This window comes from Pelecanus crispus, chromosome 10 (genome assembly GCF_030463565.1).
Source record: "Pelecanus crispus isolate bPelCri1 chromosome 10, bPelCri1.pri, whole genome shotgun sequence".
Classification (NCBI taxonomy): domain Eukaryota; kingdom Metazoa; phylum Chordata; class Aves; order Pelecaniformes; family Pelecanidae; genus Pelecanus; species Pelecanus crispus.
This window is the reverse complement of record NC_134652.1, coordinates 8,905,701-8,928,029: the sequence shown is the minus strand read 5'-3', so window position 1 is coordinate 8,928,029 and position 22,329 is coordinate 8,905,701. Positions and strand designations below refer to the sequence as shown.

At 40.0% G+C, this 22,329-nt stretch overlaps 1 protein-coding gene across 1 annotated transcript; it reads left to right on the top strand.

The window, feature by feature from the left end:
• Positions 1-394: 394 nt before the first annotated feature.
• Positions 395-17,567, top strand: LOC104038208 (pancreatic lipase-related protein 2). Its single transcript, XM_075717902.1, is given in 13 exon segments — positions 395-427; positions 613-661; positions 2,114-2,268; positions 4,359-4,484; positions 5,423-5,557; positions 6,520-6,628; positions 7,785-7,904; positions 7,994-8,116; positions 10,411-10,526; positions 12,848-12,977; positions 14,389-14,500; positions 16,296-16,464; positions 17,364-17,567. Coding segments are annotated over 12 exon segments (1,548 nt in total). The 5' UTR covers positions 395-427.
• The last annotated feature ends 4,762 nt before the right edge of the window (positions 17,568-22,329 follow it).

Genomic DNA, 22,329 nt, shown 5'->3' with positions numbered 1-22,329 from the left:
ATCATAGAATCACAGAATGCTTTGGGTTGGAAGGGACCTTTAGAGGTCACCTAGCCCAACCCCCCTGCCATGAGTCGGGACAGCTTTAACTAGGTCATGTTGCTCAAAGCCCCGTCCAACCTGACCTTAAATGTTGCCAGGGATGGGGCATCCACTACCTCTCCAGGCAACCTGTTCCAGTTCTTCACCACCCTCATTGTAAAAAATTTCTTTCTAGAAATTGCTAGAAGAAACTTCACTCACTCTGTGAAGAAATGTCGTTGCAAGTCCTTTAAGAATTTCATTTTCTTGCCCATAAATTGCAGCTCTAGAGAGAGAGAAAAAAAAAGCTTCTGTTTGTCAAGGTCAGGTACACAATCTTTAAGAGACGTTTAGAGGATATCCTGCATATGCAAAATCTCCATGGCAAACAGAAAGAATCCCAAAGGTATTTTCTTGAAACCTTGCCATCTTTAAGGAACTGTTGATTCTTTTGGATCCAACTCATTAAATGTCTGAAGTACTCCTATGGTCACTATGATTTTTTTTTTTTTGGATGGGTCAGGAAAGCTCTTAGGTGAACTCCAGATTCTATTTTTAATTAGGTCTGAACTGTGTTCTTATTTGCTTTAGATGTTTGCAGTATGGATCACTACTCTTTTTCTTCTTGATGCAACCAGAGGTAAGACACATAACTGGTAAAATCTATAAACGGTAAAAATTGTTGTATGCCACAATAACTATATTTTAGAAAAAGGATGTGCTTTGGAATGCATTTAACGGACTTCTTCATTAGAAGCATTGAGTTATGTCATGTATTTCACACATTTAACCTATTACTTTTTAATTCTGTAAAGGTTTTTGCAGCTAGCAAACAGAATGGGAATTAGAAAGGTATTTTTATACATGAATTGGTACCAAAATTCTCCCAGAACAGTTTTCCCTACCCACCCTCAATCCACACCAGCATTTATAGTAGCTACAACACTTGTAATGCCAGCCTAGGCACTTACTCTTCACAGTGCTATACAGAGAACAAAAAAATAGTGCCGTTCCAAAACACCTCTTTACCAACAGGAAAGAATAGTTCTACAGGGACGGACACACAGAAAGAGCAAAGAGAAACAAAAAGGCACAGTCCAAACGTTCTCTGGCATCAGAGGAAAGACCCCTGTGAAAATGACTGGATCACTTGTGGAGTCTCTAGCTGCAGCTCCACAATTAAATCTTCTCTTTCTCTAGATGTATTTCCAGTATATATATCACTCTACCCCTGCGTTTTGTACAGATTAACGAATAGAGCAAGTCATGGTCTGATGTAGTATGAATCTGTCACCTATCCTAGGTAACAATAGTTTTTCATTGTTTTCAGCATCTTTTTAATAGTAATAAAAATTATTTGGGATTTCACAACTGTTGTGCTGTAATACTGGGTAAGGATGGTATTTAATGGCAACACCGGTGTGTCATATTTGCATCATTACTATATTAAAGCCGCAATAGAAATTGGGAAACTCCAGTCCTTCAGGCACAGACCACACTTCCTGAGGCTGTGCTTTGTTCTAGGCTTCCACTCAAATTCCACTTCATTGCTTCTGCTAAAATCTTATGGTGATAAAAAAAATAAGGGAGACATTTAATGTATGTTATGGAGCAACCAGAGGTATCTATTTTAATGTTTTGGTTTTGGTTTACTTCTTCATGAATTGTTGCACAAGAAATAATGATTTACATAATCCCTGGAGCATTAGCACTGATTTGGAGGACTGCTCTGCGCTGGCAGCAAAAGCTGGTTTGTTCTCTGGATTCGTAAAGGATCAAGATTTTATTGTCTTTTTCTGATGGCTGTGTTAACGATATGTTTGACAAAATAAGTCATGAGTTTGCCAAACTGAGCTCTACACTACTTTTGCAACAGGAATCGTTATTGAAGTTCAAGTCCCTGCTACATGCACAAGGCACAGGAGCACAACTGAGCCCCCTAACGAAAAATGAACACAGATGCCATCCTAATCTGAATCAGCCATTTTCCGCTTCCCTGGTATAAACGCTATCCTGCCAGCTTCTTGTAAAGTGGTGGCTGCATAACCTGCTGCTTTCCCAGAACGCTAACATTTTTCTTTGCGTACCCCAGGAAGGGAAGCTTGCTACAAAAGGCTTGGATGCTTTACAGATAGTCCCCCTTGGTCTGGGATCCCAGGGAGAGAACTGGCAGGCTTGCCCAGCTCTCCAGAAGCTGTGAACACCAATTTCCTCCTTTACACTAGAGACAACATCATGAAATATCAAGTAAGAAACTGCTTTGTTTTAATAACTGATAGTATACTACACATTCAACCAATTTACAGACAGTTTCTTTTCTCCTGTATTTTTGCTCAAAAGTCTCCCAGGAGAGGCCCCAATTCTGTATTACACACTCCATGAACAGTCTGTCCCAATTTCCTCTCATCTCATTTCTTTTTTTTTTCACTTCAGCTCTCTGACAGGCCAGGTATATTTACAACATATTTATCGCAGCCTTCTAACACAACTTATCTGAGATATTTTGGATATATTTTATACACTTCTCTACACTAAGCTAATGGCCCAAATTCAGTTTCAGGTTTAGCATTATAAAGCCAGAGGTAGGGAAGGCAGTACAAAAGGAAAGCTCAATGTTGGCTCCTGTGCGTCTCCAGCTTAAAGCCACATTTCAGTCTGGTACATACGACTCAGGGATGTGGTTCATACACATGTTTACTAGCTCCTCTGAACTACATATGATTGGTCTCAGAGGCTCTGCTTATGTGGTGGCCAACACTGAGCCCTAAGAGCCAGTAAATAGTTAAGAGTGAAGATCAGAAGAGAAAGTATCCGTCTTCAGCAGAGAGGGGAAGGAAAATAGGATGAAAAATTAAAGGAAAGCTTAGAATGGAAAACAGAGGACTAAAGAAAAAATTAAGGAGAGAATGAAATCATATGTGGAAAAAGAAGGAAACAACCAAAAAGAGAATGAAATGGTGATGGATAAAGAAAATAAAAGAATATTAAACACTTTTGGAGGAATGGGACTGAGGGGAAATGAAGACTAAAAAGCTAAAGAAAAAGGTAAGATATACTTTAGAGAGAGCTTGGAGGTTTCTCTTACAGAGTTGAACCAGGCTATCCCTCATGAAAATACAGCAGGTAGAGAAGCAGAGATAGCAGACTGGAGCTGTATGGAAGAAAAAAAGTAAAAAGGTGAGGTTATCTACAACATCTGCAAACTACTGGCAGAGAGAGGAAGTTCTGGACTGTGACAGAGTGACAAAAGGAAGCAGTTAAAAGGAGCCTGCAGGACGGTTTTGGATGGATCAAATGGGAACGTACCAAAAGATTCCAGCAGCCCTTTCCACTGAAGATCAGCAAGCACTGGGAAAAGCTCACAGCAGGATGCTCAAGTTGTTGGAGATGTCCGGGCTGGGCTTGTCCATAGCATGAAGCAGTTTTGTGGAGCTATAGACTAGTCTGGCAAAAGAAGAGAAATGACCATCGGAGAGTGTGAATTTTACTTGGACAAAGAGCAAGAAAAATGAAGCAAATTAATATGAAAAGGGAGGGGGGCAATTTGTTGCTGTTGTTGCCTTACATTACATGAAAAAGGCTTCACAGGTCTTTTTTTATGTAAATGGCAGTCACAAACAGTGGAGGTGTTTAATGATTTCTCCTGTTTGAGTCACCTCAGAACAAGTCCAACATCTCTAGCTGAGGGGGCCTGTGAGGTTTTAACTTTAATCAGTCTTTCTCTGAAGGTGAGATGTGTGCTAATTAGTGCACGACATCACCTTTGAAGCTTACAAAACCATAACAAAAAAATAAGAGCCAAGTTTTAAAACAACCCAGTATTCAGAATCTCTTTAAAAGAAAATAATGCCTGCCTTCTCAATAAACCCCCAAATACCTACAGCCTCTGATGTTGTAAGTCTGGTGGGCTTTCTCATAAAATATAAATAAGCTTAGCAATGAAGGTCTTCTCTTCAAAGAAAAAAGAAAGAAAAATAAGTATAGATTCCAAGTCAACAACATAATACCTTGCAGAAGATGCTATCCTTGTACTTCTATGGCCAAGTTTGATAAAATCTTGTATTTACATGGCGTGTTGTACCAGTATATCTCAAAGCATTGTGCAAAGGATGCCAGTGGCATTAGTTCAATTAACTAGAGGAAGTGAATAATTTGTTGAAGCGATTAATTGACATCCTCCAGCAAGGCAGTTTACGAGTGAGGAACAAGACCCATCTCTTCAGAGTACAGAACTATGCCTTAGCCATTGAGGTACTCTGCCCTCTATCAAAATGTACACTGGGATGGAGCAGTCACATCCTTGTTGTGTTGTTTGTTGGTTGCTTTTTTTGATACAGAAAATTTCTGCGACAAATCCTTCAACTATCAAAGCTTCGAATTTCCAAACACACAGGAAAACTCGCTTCATTATACACGGCCATCTTGCTGGAGCGGACCTCCCCTGGATAACAAATATATGCAGGGTATGGTATGACTATTGTCTGACAGTCATTTTACTTGTATTTGAAAGTGCAAATACCTGTATCACCCCATTAACTGGCTTAAAATTCCCACATAAAATTTAGACCTCTGTTCTCTTGTTAATTCAGGGAATATATGAGCGGAAAAAAAAGGTCAGAGTGAATCTCAGTTCCCCAAGGGCCGCCCTCTTTTTCCCAGCTATGAGTATAGTGCACCTCAGCCTTCTGCTAAATGCCTTTTTGCTGCATTCACCTCCACAAAGCAAGCTATAATTAATTGATTTTTCAATTCCTTGCCAATAATAAAAGGGAAAAAAGTCACTTTTCTCACCCCAGCAGAAGGTCAAAATAAACATTTCAGTTTGAGTGAGGCATTTGATCTGATAAAAACAAAATGCTTTGTTCAGCAGATTGGTGTCATTTTATGTAGGGACATTTCAAAAATGAATTTTTTTTCAGAATGAAAAATCAAAATGTTCCATTGCCAGAAGTGTATAAATAGAATATTTTGGTTAAAATATATGAACTTCAGGGCTGAACAATTCGAGCACATGAATAGAAATTTGTGAACCCTTTTAGATGATCCAGTAAAGTTTGGACAATAAAAGAGAAGTCGTACTATGCACTTTCTAACTGGGGTGCTGTCATTAAGAGAAGTTGATACCCTAAAGCCAACCAAGGCCTCTGGAATGGAAAAGAGAACGGAAGCAAGCTTCTGGGTGTCTATATACAGTGTTCAAATCACTGCCTCCACTCTGCCTCCTTGTGTTGATTCTTCAGTATTAGTAGGAATTAATATACTAAAGATGTGCCTTTACCAGTCACATAAACAATGTGAGCACCGGGCTATAGCAAAACAAAATATTGTTTGCATATACCCTGCTACAATTGTAATTCACCCCTGTTTGCTTCTGTTCTCCTGTTTTCATGTTTTCCACCAGCTCATGTTTCACACTGAAGACGTGAACTGCATTTTGACCGACTGGACAGGTGGCTCTAGTGGTTTGTACACCGAAGCGGTTAACAACGTCCGCATTGTGGGGGCTGAGCTGGTTTATCTGGTGAACCTTCTTGAGGTAAAAGTATCCATGGAATGTGAAAGCCAGCACATAGTCCGTGTAGGCTGTGTTCAGGGTGGTACCTTTAGGTTTGATGCAATAGAGTCAGGAAGTACGGAGGTACTCAATAACGCAGCTGAAAATGTCATAGAAAGTCTTTAATCTTGCAGAAATGGAAATACCTACTTTAGTGTCAGACCACAGATAAGCATGTTCCTAAGGCTGACAGGCCATAGTTTCTGAAAGTTTTTCTCATGATGGGCTTTTTACTAGATAAGACATCAGACTGGAGACTGTCTAGCAGAATGGGCAGGGTGAAGAGAGGTAATACAGGACCGATACAGTTAAAACCTCCCTCTGTGGGTCACACATGCTGCCTCCTGCAAGACCTGAATCACAGCACAGAGAAGCGACCCTCCTGCAGCCACCAATGTCAGGCTTCCCGTGCAGATGCTCAGCTGAGCCTGGCACACCAGCAACATTCCTGGCATAGTCCTCCCCAACCTGCAGGACCTGTGTGGTGGAGCATCTCCATAGCAGGATGGCCGCCTGAGTCACACAGAGGGTATGCCACAGACAAAGACACCGAAAACTCCTCCGCCACAGACCACTGTCCTGATGGGACAGGTGGGTTCAGGGGGGAGGCAGTGGGGTCATTCGCCTTTTGGACAAGCAATCAGTGCAAAGGTAGGGGAGCTATGTGCAGAAATTCCCTTTTCCTTCCTTTCTGTCATAAGGGCCAATTCCTGACAGAGATTATTCCTTTCCAGAAGTGTGATATAAGAGGGGATGGGATGAGTTGGGAACTGCTTCTCTTTAGGTACTGATCCCACCGCCCGCACCTTCCCACCCAAGACACTCCCCTCCATCGCCTGCTGGTCTGGCCACGTCCTGACACAGCACGGTGCCGTGATGCAGTGACACAGGCTTGTATCCCCCACTTAACACGCTTATTTTTTCCTTTCCATACATCTTCACAGAAAGACTATGGTTACTCTCCTGCCAACATTCATTTCATCGGCCATAGTCTTGGAGCACATGCCGCGGGGGAGGCAGGGAGAAGGAAACCTGGCATTGGAAGGATAACAGGTACTGAAGATATTTCAACTGATGAAGCTTTATATTTTCATGCAACTTAAGAGAACTGAAGCATCGCTGTTGCCTTATAAACACACAATACAGACTGCAATGTGGTGGCTTGTCGCAATTAACAGTATACAGCTAGGAAGACGGCACACAAATGAAACCGTGTCCTATCACATGCCATGCATTTCATATGTTAACATTCACAGCTCTGAGAAAGGCTCAACTGCACCAGATCAGAAAGGCTTAACTGTCCCAACTGTGGCTAAATAGAGGTCACTTTTCGCAGGTCACAACAACTCCCAGGGAACACTTGGTTATGATGTTTAATGATATAAAAGAACAGGAACAAAATACTGTTTACATGTGGAATAACAGACTTGTAAAACACGAGCAATTCATTGTCATGTTTGGTTTTAAAAGCCCACTCTAACATGACTTTTCAGCAGTGCAAAAGACTGAAAATCCGAAATGAAAAAATAAAACCCCTAGATCTAGTATGTCAGGATAAGACAGCAAATAGCCATGGACACCCTGAAAAGTAAGCAAGCTGTAGTTGCATAGCTGCACAGAGAGACACAGCGTACGACACACTCACACATCACTTTTTTAAAGGCTCACTATTTTCTGCTTTCCTTTCTCCTCCAGTCAGTTCTTTCCTCTGCATAGGTATTGCTTTAACTAAGCTGTGTCCACAGTAAGCCGTCACATAAGCCATCCAGGGAAACTGGGGTCAGAACTGTGTTGCTTTAGCCCCGAAGAGAGCTCACTGACACTGAAGCGAAGGGGTAACATTTTCAACCAAGCTCTTTTGGAAATAAAAATAGATTTTTGATGAAATAAAAATTCTCAAACAAATCTATGTGCTCAGAATAACATATCAAGATTACATACTTTTCACTAACATGCAAAAAAAAACCCCAAACCTCTCCTTAAAAGATTGTTCCCCAAAAGTAAGCTAAGCACCCATCAGCATTTTACTGTGCTGCAATGCCTCCAGCCACCTTTCTATTAAAACCCTGCTTGTTTTGCTGGCTGTAGGCCACAAACCAGAATTTTATATGTGGAGTAAAGACACAAATGTAATGACATACAGTGCACACACTGTATGTGATGATGTACATTTAGTATTATTTACTCAGACATATCTCCATTTATTTAGGTTTGGATCCAGCTGGGCCCCTTTTCCAGTACACTCCCACAATGGTTAGGCTGGATCCTTCAGATGCAAAATTTGTTGATATAATTCATACTCACGCTGGTCATCTTTTCTTTGACTTTGGTAAGTGTTCACACAAAGGCTGACACCAACACAGAGGCTGGCCACAGCATACCTGAGAGTGATCAGCCTCAATTCATTGTGCATTTCAGCTCCAGGGATTCTCCAGACTTGTGGCCACCTGGATTTTTACCCAAATGGTGGGAAGAAGATGCCAGGATGCAAGCAGCTGCGTGTACCTCCTGCAACTCGGAATATCAACGACCTTATGAGAGGTAAATATATTTTAAAGAAGTAATACCTCATTATTAGCTACAGTTAGAAATAAAGGCTAGGCTAAGGTAAAGCCTTTTGAATGTATATATTCTTTATATAGCTCAGATTTGCAGCAGGGAGAGAATGCTCAGAAATGGAAGATTTAAAGCTGCCTGTGAAATGTCCTCCAATTTTCTTTTATACTAACCAAGGCCCATTCCAGATGGAAACTTCAGTTAAAGCATGCAGGCTTATTCATCACAACCTTTATAAGAGGCTGCCACTGTGCCGACAGACTGACCTCAGTGGGAATTCCACACATGAAGGACCGGTAAAATTTCATTCAAGGATAATCCAAAAATGAGTATTTTAAAATCTGAGCTTTCCTTCTCCCTAGAAAGACATCAGTCCCAATATTGCTGGGGTTAGACTTACTCATCCACACCATTAACAGCTTTAGTGTCTTCAAAGGGAACAGCACAAGGTTAAAAATATAGAAGATGATAAAATGACTGCTCCAGTGATAGTTCATGTTCTTCAAAGAAAGCTGGGCAGTTAATCAGAATTACCCTGGGATCCAGTACAATAGATCCCCCAAATCCTGTCTTCTGATCCTAACCTACAGAAATAAGAACATCTGTTATTCACAGCTAAATGTTTTGAAATCCCTACTGCTAGTCAAGTAATTGGCTTTCAAAAATGCTCTGTCTTAGAACTGGTTGGAGAACTTAGTAACAAAGAGGATTGAAAGCTGGCTGTGCACAAAGTCACTTGGAACCAAAACACTTTCCAATCGGACTGCATAAGAATGCCTGCATTTTCAGAAAAAAAAATGAAATATTTTCCAGAGACATTTCACAAGGCTGGCTGCAATGTTTTGTGGTGAAGGAGAAGCTCAGCTCTATTGAACACGAGCAGATGGAGCTGGTTGTTCATGCAGCTCCTAAATATAGAGACAGCCTTAACTCCTGCCTCTTGGTTAAACCTTACTTTGTGCATATCTCTTCTTTTTGACAATATTTACATTTATGTAGTGCTTTTATGTATGAAGTGCTTCAGAAATGCTATTTGGTAACTTCTGTCTACAGCTTTTGATGCAGTAGGGAGAGGAGTATTACGTTCCCATTGTATAGATGTTAAATGAATTTGGCACTAGCACAAAGCAAGCCAACTGTAAGAGCTGAGGTTTTTAAAGTTAAAAACACAGACCCTCCTGAATTAGATTTAAAGAAGGAACTATAAAGAAAACACACTCAGGAAGCCTTGATGATGCAGATTATTTTCAAGAAAAACAGACAAAAATACTCTTCAGAGGGTTTTTGGTGTGGTTTTTTCTTTCCTTATGTAAAAAACAATGTGTGTCAACCAGTCAATACCAACTGGTCTGTCTTTAAGATGCATAAATATTGACAGTAGGTGAAATTCTGATTTCATTATAAACTGTGCCAGCTTGCAATTACTTCAGTGCCTCCAAGACCTCACCCTGTGATTCGGTGAGCCCACACACATGCTGAAGCAGAGTAGAGCCTATTTTTATACAACCTAACTTTAGTATATTGTGCTTTGATGAAGGGGAGACTTCAGAGCCCATGAAGACAATACTTGTTACAAGGGACCTGTAAATAGAAGCCAAACAGCACTTTCTTCTTTACTGCACTGTCTGCTTATAAATTTCACTCTGACCAGAAAATGTACTTGTTTCAAATAATTCTGACAAAATCAAGGACACACTGCCAAACATCTTGCTTTTCAGAGCATTTCACTGAGGTTAAAATAATTACTACAATTACCTTTAATTCTAGAAATGAGTGGAAACTGTGGTTTTACAAAATGCTATGTTGTGATAATGGTGAGCAAATGAAAACTACTTCAGAGCAACTACTACATGCTTTACAAATGCTGTAGCTATTAATTATTCCAGTCTTTGACATATCAAAGGGAAATCCTCCTAAATCCTCTTCGGCTCTCATGCTAAAGTAAAAGCAGTTAAGTACACATAGCAGGACAGGAGGCTGCACGAGGTCCGCCTTGGTGCATCTCCACCTCCATTAACTTCAGCATGAGCACAGGGACGTGCAGATTACAACCTAGCTCTTCCCCACTGAAAAAATATATGTAGCCATAAGTACACTTTTTACTGTAAAACCAAATAATTCACACTTTGAACATCTTTTAATTATCACTTTTTTTTTAAATCTGAGACTTCACTGTATGTACAAATGTTTTTGAGGAAAAAAGACCTACAGGTGTTGTTTTGGCATGGACTTTATGTTAATGTACAGCTTTAATCGTTTTTACCTGGGCTTTTTCCTAGAATATAGATCTGTTGGATGCGGACATAAAAGAAGTCTCCAGTATTACGCTGAGAGTATTATCACTCCCAATGGATTTGTTGGGTATCAGTGTGAAACATACCGAGATTTTGTATTGGTAAGTACCAGGTACATATTTATCTTAGGGGTTATAGCCCTGCCCTTCTTCTTTTAATAATTTCTGGGACCACTTCTACACTCTGGATCATGGGATACAGGGGGCTATGCAGACCCACTGACTACCTTCATCCAGACCATACCCAAAAACCAGGCAAAATGTAAAAGCAGCAAACTCAAAAAAAAAAAAACCAGATCCAGAAGAAAATAAGGCAGTAAATATAAACACCAAAAACAGTTACAAAGGGAGATATGAAGAGTTGAGTGAGAGGCCAATGAGAGGTGGTGGCTCGGTTCACCTTTTCAGTAGGTCAGCAGTAAGGGACACTCAGCCTGGCTGAAGGAAGTCCATCTAAACCTGGAGGAACCCATCATCAAGAGGACAGCCTCTGGATTTCAGAAATGTTTAAACATCTGTATAAACAATAAACATCCATAGTATATATGGCAGGGGAGATATATAGCACAGCATTGCTCGCACAACCCTCAGGTGGCACAAGAAAGAAGGCAGTGTAATGTCCTGGTGTCTCATGCCTGATATAACTGGGCTTTTAGTGGACAAATTCTGGCAATGCAACTGAGGACCGGTCAAGAAGGAAGACAAGTCTGAATTTATTTCCATATACTCCCAAAAGGAATGATTACAATACTGCAGAAAAGTTGTTAATGTTTGTAGCAATGTTGCCACATAACTTGAAAGTTTGATGTAACTCAGGACTTGAAAACCTGAACCCTGTGCAATTTAGTGGTGCAAGAAAAATGTTTTTTTTAATCTCATAATGAAAAAGTGGTGGTGATCATTTAGCCTTTTGTTCATCTAATGCCCCACTAGCCAAAGATCCACAAATATTCGTTCCTACAGAACCTCCCAAATATCAAAATTGAACTATCTAAATATAACAATGTTATTTTTTCCAACTGCAATTAAATCACTTTCACTGAAAATATACACACTTATCTTATTTATTTATTTATTTTAATGGACATCAAGGTCTTGATCTGAATGTTTGATCTATGTAGGTAGATTAGTTTCAATAAGGTTCTGCATGGTAATAAAGGTTGAAAAGCAGACAGAACACATTCCAAAGTGAGACCCCAAGCTTCAGTATTACTAAACTTAAATATATTTACCATATGAGTGAGATCATAGAATCATATAATCATTTAGGTTGGAAAAGTCCTTGAAGATCACCCAGTCCAACCATTAACCTAACATTAACCTAACACTACCAAGTCCACCACTAAAAAATCTACCAATTCAGGGTAGAGCAGCAACCCCACGCCTCCTGACTTGGTGGCTGGATCATTTATAATGAAAGTAAAAACTAGGAATCGTTAAGATTGGAAAGGATCTCTAAGATCATCAGTCCAATCATCAACCCAACACCACCATGCCCACTAAACCATGTCCCAAAGTGCCATGTCTACCCATTTTTTTAACTCCTCCAGGGATGGTGACTCCACCACCTCTCCAGGCAGCCTGTTCCAATGCTCGACTACTCCTTCCGTGAAGAAATTTTTCCTAATATCCAATCTAAACCTCCCCTGGTGCAGCTTGAGCCCATTTCCTCTTGTCCTATTGCTAGCTACCTGGGAGAAGAGACCAACACCCACCTCACTACACCCTCCTTTCAGGTAGCTGTAGAGAGCGATAAGGTCTCCCCTCAGCCTCCTCTTCTCCAGGCTAAACAATCCCAGTTCCCTCAGCCGCTCCTCATAAGGCCTGTGCTCCAGACCCTTCACCAGCTTCGTTGCCCTTCTCTGAACACGCTCCAGCACCTCAATGTCTTTCTTGTAGTGAGGGGCCCAAAACTGGACACAGTATTCCAGGTGCGGCCTCACCAGCGCCGAGTACAGGGGGACAATCACCTCCCTGCTCCTGCTGGCCACACTATTCCTGACACAAGCCAGGATGAATATCCAGCCAGACCTGCTATCAAATATGGTTAGCCACCCTATAATAATTAGCAGACAGCCTTTCAATGGACTCTGTGAAAGATCAATATATTAGCTATATTTTACACATCAGGTAGTAAGGCACAGCATGCATTAAGGTATTTACTTATGGTCTCTGCAAAAGCATAAGGAATTAGGCCAGATTTTCAACCTGTTTCTCTCTGATTTTCAACCAGATGAAATAAGCTGACTATCTCAGCTCCTTCTTTCACCACACTGATAAATACTGAAGATATGATCCTATCTCAGAAGCAAGTACCTTTTCAAAAAAGCTGGGAAAAAGTTGAAATACCCTAATTTCTTATACTTCAAGAAGTGGGATTAAAACAGATAATGTCTTGTAACACACATTGTTATTTTCCCCAGGGACGCTGCTTCCCATGTCCAAAGGAAGGATGCCCGCTGATGGGTCATTATGCTGATAATTTTTCACATAAAACTGAAAAAGAACAGCAGAAGGTTTATTTAAACACAGGGCCCTCCCCTCCATATGCTCGTAAGTGCTTCTTCTGGGTAGGGAATTCTAAAGTGGCAATGAATTACATGTGAACAAATATCTTGCGCTTCTACAGAGAGCTGCTGGAGTTAATGAGTAGCACTTGGCACAAAACCTGGAGTTTCAGGTGTGTTAGGAACATGCAGTACCAGCATTACTAGGAAGGGCTGAGATAATTATAGAACAGATCCACCAATGCTCACCTCTGAGTAAGAAACCCTGCTAAAATTTTGTTAATTAGATGATCACTTCAAAAATTCTATAAAGCTGAAGGTGGGAGAAAAGTTATGCTGAAAGTGCAAAATTTCAAATTAAAAAAAAGTTACAATGTTTCTACTGACAAAAATTTATAAAACTGGATCGTTTCAGGATATTTTTGCAAAGCTCATCAAGTCAAAATGGTGGGAAGTAATAAGAAGTACAGTTTTAAGTGTGATTAATGTAGAAGCAGCCACAGAACTGGGAAATAAGAAAATTCATAAATAAACTGTAATCCATCCCACATGATGAACTGCAAGGACAATAAATGAGACAAGGTCTTTGAGGTCCCCATTCACTAGGCATGAAAATATGAAAGCAAAATTAATAATAACAACAGAAAAATCTTATATCACATCTCCATAAGAGCAAAAAGTAAAAAAATGAATTTGAGTATAGAGAAACTATCCATTTCTCAAATCTGAACGAATACATTAATTTCAACATTTACAGACTGTTGAGTTTATAGAAATTAAAGCCTGAAAAACAAATACAACCTTATGAAGTGGGTGAAGGGATTCTCCTTTTAATACCATGAATTAAGGCCAGTACAAAAACTTTCCAAACCTGGTTGCTTGAAATCAATACGTGCTATTGCATCTGAGACCCTGCTTCTGCCTTAGAAAGTCATGTGGGATGACAGGATGCCCTAACAGCTGTTGGGCTGTGCACAGGTATGAGAAAAACCCTAACCACTCCACATATCAGGATCATCCTGGGAAAGCTGCCAGTTTTGTTTAATATCTCTTTAACATCACAGCAGTCCAGTGGACCTCACTTCATAGTTGAGAGCTAACACGCGACCGATGAGACCCCCCCCAAATTGCTCTTAAGTGTAAGAAATTACAAAATTAAAAGTGAGGCCAAGTCAAAGAGCAAGGTACAGTATTGGCCACGGCAGATTAAATACTCAGCATAGTCAGTAGGTCAGCAAAGATTGGATCTGCAGTTCAGACCACTGTAAAGGAAATTAATACTACCAGAATCACACAGAATTAACATTTGCTTTAATAAAGAGTGACATTTCGTTTGCTTACAAGCACATTTGTGTAATCCTTTCCTGTCCCTGAAAGACACTGAAACATATAAGAAGTTTTACCATCAGGAAAGAAATCTCCTTACAACCACAATCTATTTCATTTTGCTTTCAAAGGCTGGAGAAAAGAGATACATGTCAGAATATCTGCAACAGAAACCATGAAGGGAAATATAGATGTAGCCTTGACTGGAACTAATGGGATCAGGAAAAAATATACAATTGACAAGTAAGTTTAACATGGCTGTTGAAAAAATGGCTCCATGATTGTTGTCATATTGAATTTATATGCAGCTATTTTTACATGTCTCATCTTGTTCTATGTGATCGGTGATTTACACTGGTAATAAAAGTAGCTGATACGTGGTTGAAGTTCCCCATGCTACTAGATTGTGGTCTTGCTAGTCTCTCTTGCTCTGTATTTTCTTTTCTTTTCTGAGGATGACGGTTAGCATAGCAAAGTGGGCAAGAGCAAAGAGCTCTGTAGCTACTGCTGGACTCACATCATTTGGTGATCTCTGAGAAGACAAAGAGCTGCATGATGTGCAGTCATGTAACCATTCCCTCTTCTATGGAATGTGTGAGTGAGAAAGTTGCAGCTTGCTTATGAACTGTGCCGGAGGCTGGGATTCCTGTCCACTGAGCCTGGCTTTTTCCAGTAAATGTGAATTTAAATCCCATAAACTGATCTTTGTCAAGAGCACAGTTTAAATATGGTAGAACCAGCCTCCTCTGTGTTTGAACATAGCCCTGTTACTGGTCTGTACCAGGAGTACTTTTGGTTGCAAAATACACTACTGTAGCAATACACCTACAGGTAATTTCTATGTTAATGTCACACTGTAATGTGCATCCTGTTATAATGAACACTGATACCACAGAAGGCAGGAATGTAAACTATAATTTTCAATTTTCTTCATGGTTGAGAGCTAGCAGAAACAGAGAGAACTTTCTGACTTGGACTTATTTGAAGATAGATCTCATTTTCCAAAAATAACGTCTAGAGTAAACCCCATGGCAACACTGACAAAGGCTGGGCTAACTAATCTAGTGTTTTCATCCTGAAGGGCACAGGAATCTAAGCAACAAAGTCATTTGCATACTTCTGTAGATCCCTCTGAGTAGCTCTCTCCTCCTTAGGTACCACCAAGCCTATACATTGGGTGGATAGGCTGAAAGCCTGTAGTGGGATCCACAATAAGCTCCCTATATAAGCAGGAATGGCGTTTCCCCTGCCTTCACAAGTAAGGCCAATACAGAGAATTCCTGGCCTTCACCAATTTGCCTGGCTGGTATCTGCACCACAGACTTCAGCCAAAGGGGGAAAAAAAGTGACATTTAGTCCTCGGAACTTCCTCCAGGTATTCAGGATAAATCATGCGGGGAGAGATGAGGTAGCCTCAACACCATCACAATAGCTTCAGGGAAGGCAAAGAATTGCAATACTGATTTGGAGGAAGAAATCATCCAAAACGTCAACGAGACATTCCTTCCTAATCCTTATAAAAAAGGTTAAATGAAAAGTGTGTTACTTTTTTTTTTGGTGTGGGTTTTTTTTTTATCTTCCCTTAAGTTTAGCCCTGTTACAATGTTTGTCCAAAAAAGTATTTATTTCATGTACAGAAAACCTAAGGTCCAAGGACTTTAGAAAAGACTTTGCTACATGGCTTGAATGACTAGTCAGCAGAGAGGCCAGGACTTGGTGTTTCTGCACCTGAGACATGATCCCTTACTGCCCAAGCTGAAAGCCTCAGATCTGCGTGAGGCTCTGCATCAAGAGCCCTCTGCATTCCCCAAGGAACATATTCTCTAAGAACACGTTCTAAGCTAAAATTTTGCCTAACATTCCTGATCAATAATTCTTGAAAAAGAATGTAATAAAATTATAACAATAGTATTCAAAGCTCCAACTCCCACAGCATCCTGCAACTCGTCTCCCTTTCTGCCTTAACTGTAGCATTTATTTTTTTTTCCTCATTTGTAAAGAACACAGAGCATCACTTCTGTGCTTTTTTTTTTGGCAGGGGAACTTTCAAGCCAGGCAACACATACTGGAACTATATTGATACAGAAATTTCTGGGAACATTTCAAAAGTTGAGTTTCTCTGGAAAAAGCATCTAGATCATGTACAGAGAGGCTGCATGGGAGCAGAAGAAGTGACAGTAATATCTGGGGAAAATGGAAATATGTGAGTACACAATCTAATGGTGTTCCATTCTGTGGGTCTGGGGTGAAAAAAAACATCAAACAAAACAAAGAAAAAAAAAACAGAAAAAGGGAAAAAATACCCATAACAGCTTTGCACGGTATTATGCCCCTTAAAGCAGTTGGGTTTAAGTACTGAAAATAAGAGCCTAATCTAAATTTCATGGCAGTACCTGGCTGCTTGGCTGACTACAGCTACTCCCACCAACTCAGCACTGCAGCCAGGCTTCCCCAAAGAACAGAGATAACAAATCTGAAATTCAGGGCGGTGGGGCAAGGGAGGGGGCTAGCCCTGAACTTGTAAGGAAGGTACAAGTTTTTCTCCTGAACTGCAGTTCCATGTGCCTACGTCTCCATTAGCACGTAGCACAGCACATCAGAAACAGCTCCGCGCAGTGCAGCAGCATGCTGGCCTTGGCAGGGTGCTTTAGGCTGACTCCAGCCTGATCCCATGGGCTGGGCACACGCTGGCATCTGCAGTACATTAGGTACACTTCTGGAGCACACCTCTCTCTTTAGTTTTAACCAAAATGAACCCAGCTGGTGTATCCCAACACCACTCTGTCATATAACCCAAAGTGTAGTAAGTAGGGAAAATGGAGTGAGAGATTCCCTTCAAAAGCAAGCTCCTGGTGTAAATTAAAATGCTGATGGGATCTGAGCATAAAGGCAAACATGTCTTAAAATTTTATAATTAGTCACTAACTAGTAATTCTTTAAAAAAATCATTTGATAACACACGATTTATGTTCTCAGTCTACTAGAACTCATGCTTTGACCTAACTTGAAATAAAACCAGGATTTATGTTGATTATCTTGGGCTGTTGCGAAGAAAATGTCCCATTGTGCTGAAAAATATTTCCTTAAACTCTCCCTCTCTCACCAGGTCTGTGTTCTGCGGCTGTGGAACCGTGCGGCCGAGCACATGGCAAGCCCTGGCACTTTGCTGAGGCTCTTCGAGGAACGCCGTGGTTGTCCACTGTGGCAATGCTCACCATCTGGAAGTCAGTGGCAAGCTATGAACAAGGCTCCTTCAACAGATTACGAAAAATTTGCCCAGCCCACTACAAAAACTCTATTTCCAAATTAGTGTTGCCAGCTTTTATCCATACAGGGTAGTTACACTTCTGTGAATTCCAGTTGCAATGACAGTTAACATGTATTTTACAAGTTGCACACACATACAAGTGTGATTATGTTTCAGAGTCAAGAGGGAAAATAATAAAATAGAAAAAAAAGTCCTAGCTAATTGCCCTTTGAAATACACTTAATTATCTTAGGAGGAGCATCCAAAAAGAAGGAACGACAAAAAAAATAAAAGGGGAAAAAAAGAAAAAAGAAAGAAAGAAGAAAGGAAGATGAAAAAAAGAAAGAAGAAAGGGGGGAAAAAAAGAAAAAAAGATAAAAAATGGGGTGAGAAAAGAAAAAAGGAGCATAGGCAGCCCAATTCTTTAATAGTGCCAACTTGTTCAGGAAAAGGACACTTTCATGCTTTCAGAAGCATCTGATTGCTTCTATGTCAGGAGCTGGAGGAATAATTTTAAATATAAAAACAATCAGTGTTTGAATGGCATTGCCTGACAAGTCCTTCCTTCCTGACAAACACATTTAAAACAACATTTTAGCAGAACATCCAAAAGACCAGCTTAGGGACAGCATATCAAGTTGTACAGTAGACCTTGAGAAACTCTACTGTCAAAGTTCACCATGTGTCAAGCAGGACAGCTTAATGTACAGCAAAATATTGGATTGTTGCCTTTTTTCCTGGGGAAGAACTCACTGATGTGCTCTGTTCAGCTCTGCTGAACATTGGGTGAGCTGGGACTCTTTCTCTGTACCTGAAACAGGCATCTTCTTTATCAAAACTCTGTTGCACTATTGAGGATCTTCAATTTTCTGTCAGCCTTCAAAGTAACTATTTTCTCTTTACCGGTGAAGCTGAATTTTCCACCTCTACCTTGCCTTTCTGAAGCTGCTGAGGTTGGGCCTGAGCTGCGTTATTTTCATTACTGTATAGCATTGCCCCCCCAAATTTGGCAGCATTTTGATTATACTGGTTAACAAAAACAGACTACTAAGAGTTACCAGCATCAGCCAAAATAAGCTAAGATTGTTTATGTTTCAATACAAGCAACCCACTGTCCTGGATTCAGCTGGGATAGAGTTAATTTTCTTCCTAGCAGCAGGCATAGTGCTGTGTTTTGGATTTAGGAGAAGAATGTTGATAACACACTGATGTTTTTAGTTGTTGCTCAGTGCTGCTTATGCTAGTCAAGGACTTTTCAGCTTCCCATGCTCTGCCAGGTGCACAAGAAACTGGGAGGAGGCACAGCCAGAATAGTTGATGCAAACTGACCCAAGGGCTATTCCATACCATGTGATGTCATGGGCAGTATAGAAACTGGGGGGGTTGGCTGGGGAGCAGCGATCGCTGCTCAGGAACTGGTTGGGTATCGGTTGGCGGGTGGTGAGCAATTGCATTGTGCATCACTTGCTTTGTATATTGTTATTATTATTATCATTATTATACTACTATTATTATTATTTACCTTATTTCAATTATTAAACTGTTCTTATCGCAACCCAGGAGTGTTTTTTCTCACTCTTACTCCTCCGATTCTCTCCCCCATCCCATCGGGGTAGGGGGAGTGAGCAAGCGGCTGCGTGGTGCTGAGTTGCTGGCTGGAGCTAAACCACAACACCCACAAAAATCCTTTTGGTTTTTAATTTTCCACTGTGGTCTAAGACATACAGCTAATTTTTAAATCTAATGTGAGGTTTATCATTTGGGTGCAGAAATCCTGTGTGTGAATCACATCGGGCAACTCTGTTCTGTCCCATCCTAACAATTAGCTATTCCACAATACGTCCAGTGAGGTTTACCAGAAGATGTTAGAGATGCATTACACAAGGCTAAATGTGAGTGATGAACAGGTGTGTTTCAAATTATGCGGCAATAATTTTGAGATGTCAGAATCCAGTTTCCTCCTATGAAGTTTGCCAGAACAGCTTGCTTATCTGATTTGCAGCAAAGCTGACAAATGAGCTGTCTAGCTTCTCAGACTCACTACTTTGGTACCCTTACCATCTCCACCTGCGCGGAGTAGGATCCGGAAACCATTCTGAGCAGAGAACTCATCCTCCTCTACCCCTTAGGGAAACTCCTTAGGCAAGACCCACTTCTTGCTTAAGTAGGGACTCCCCTCTTCTGCTCTACCCTGGAGAAGTACAAAACAACCCCCCAGGTACTTCTACGCAGTTGGGAAACATCTGTAATTACACCATCTTTAACATCCTTCATAAGTCAGGCATGACTCTCTGCCCCAGAGTTGCACAAATAAAAGAGACTCAGGATGGGAAAAATGAAGACTTATTTTCCCTTTCCTACAGTCAGAAACTGAAGCAAAAGAAATGCAAATATTTCCCTTGGGGTCATGAAAAAGTGTGCAGCAAGGCCAGGCACTGGATTGGGTCATCGGATTTAAGGACATGAGGCAGCAGTGGGAGCAGTGCAACATAGGCCATCGCTTCTCACAAGAAGGAAACAATGTCTTGTTGAATTCAAGATTTCTATAAAGCCCATCCCCTCCTGCCTCCATACTTGGCTGTGCCACTTTTGCAACTAAAAATTAATTTGATGTTTTTATGAATAATAAATTATACTCTTAATTCCAAAAACACAAGCTTTCATTTTGTTTAATTTTAAGCTATTGATTTCAACAACGTTCTGACAAAACACAACAGCTCATATGGGCTGATGACTTCTGCTACAAATGTGGTCCAGCTGATTAGACCACTTTAAAATACGCATTTTCTCACCCAATCGGTTCAGCTAAAATTAAAATATTGCATTAATTTCTTCCCTTGTTGTTCTGTTGTGCATTTTTGTCATATACTGTTTCTTGAGTTACTTTTCATTCTTTGGTAAATATCAACACTGCTTTTCTTTGCTAATACATCTATAGACAGAGCAAGAGAGATTTATTTTTATGAGCTGAAGGTGGAAAAAAAACATTGACAGCAGCTTTGTGTTGCTGGTAGCAAATAGTCTTCCTCCTGTTTCCTTCTATCTTTAAAAATGAAAACTGTTACTTGTATGAAACCTTTGGATACTATCATTGGTATTAATGGAGCCAGTCCAAAAAATGCAAGGGTTTGATATTTCACAAGACAATCTGCCTTTGACAAAGACTGGAACAGGTAATTCTTTCATATCTCCACAACAAGGTAAGCCAGCTTTTTAGAACAATTTAAATTGCATCTTTAAAATGTCAAGTGAGATGCACCATTTGATATGTTTGGCTGCCTTGTTAAAAGGCAGCTTTTTTTTTAATCAAATGTGCTTCATTTGTCTAACGTTTTTAAGGCTGTATTATGATTTGCATTGTCTTTTACATTATTTAAATATTCTGCTACACTATGAGTGCTTCAGAATTAAATACAAATTTCATTTAATAGTCCTTAAGCATTTGTTCACTACAAAAATTATGTCAAAGGTAAATACTAACAAGGCCATTATAAAGCATTCAGCCTCAGTCCCTTTTCTCCCTCATGACATTCTTTTGGCAATGGGGTAAGACAAAACAAACACACATACAAACAAATCTCTTAAATCTTTTATATAACAAAGGAATAGCAATAATAAGTAATCCAAAATACTAACTCTCTGCTCACATCATCTGTGTTTACTTTATATGTAACATCAGAAAAATAATTTTAGGAGAACCAGTATGCTTGTCATAAAGTGATATATGAGAATATATCATATATGAGAACATATATGAGATATATGCTACTGAGAAAACAAGGACCAATTTGTCAGAGTTTACCATTAACAAGAATAAAATACTCTATTGCATAGCACAGCAGACTCTTTTCTTCCCAAAAAGCACAGCCTATCAAAATGTCCCTCATAAATATTTGTGAGTCCAGAACCAGAAGTAATAATTAAATAATTTAATTAAATAATTAAAATTAATTAAATAGAACTAACAGGTAGAGACCTCAACGTTCAGTTTATGCAGTCATCTCTCTTCCCACTTTTGATCCTATCTATTTTATTTCTGAGACTTCAGATTTTTTCATGCTACTCTAATATCCTAGAATGTATTGATAAAATCCTTGTAAATGAACCACAAATTTGCAGGAATAAGCCTACCAAGTCCTTGTGGTCTTTCATCTTTGTTAGAGATGAAGCTCGACAAGGCTCATGTACAGAAAGCCTCCCCAGTGCTTTCACTCTGCCTTTGAGACTGTCTCCTTTCTGATTACATCACTTTATAGCCCGGAGACTCGCCGCCATTTTTCCTTATAGAAACTCCAGGGGAAACTCCATAATTTTCTCCAGGTAAAAATACATCTGGCTTTTTTTTCTTCTCCAGATAATCTGTATTTCATGTGTTCCCACGTGATTTTTTTATCAGCTTTGGTTTCTGTCTTCAGGATTCTGTTTCCCCAAGAAAAGCTAATTCTTTTCTACATAGCTGCATTTTGATAAGTTTTTCTGACTTGCCCAGGAGCAAGCCTATTTTCCCAGTTAGCCTTCTTGCAGGTGCATTACCTCACTACCTTCTCTTGCATTTCCTCCTGGATATTTTTGGAGCAAAATTATTTTCCTACAGTTCCCCCACTCTCTTCCCTCAGTGAGAATTACTGATTTTTTCCTTCAGCGGGCTCCAATTCTCAAATGTGTGTCTGTTATGTAAAAGGTAAAATAAAATCTTTGGAAAGTGATTTTGCTGAGCCTTTGATGCAGTCAGGGTATTCTGTGTAACCCCTGGCTCTAACAGTTACATTTGGCAGGCTCCTGGGGCAGAAGCAAAAATGAAAATCTTTGTGAATTCCCGACATTC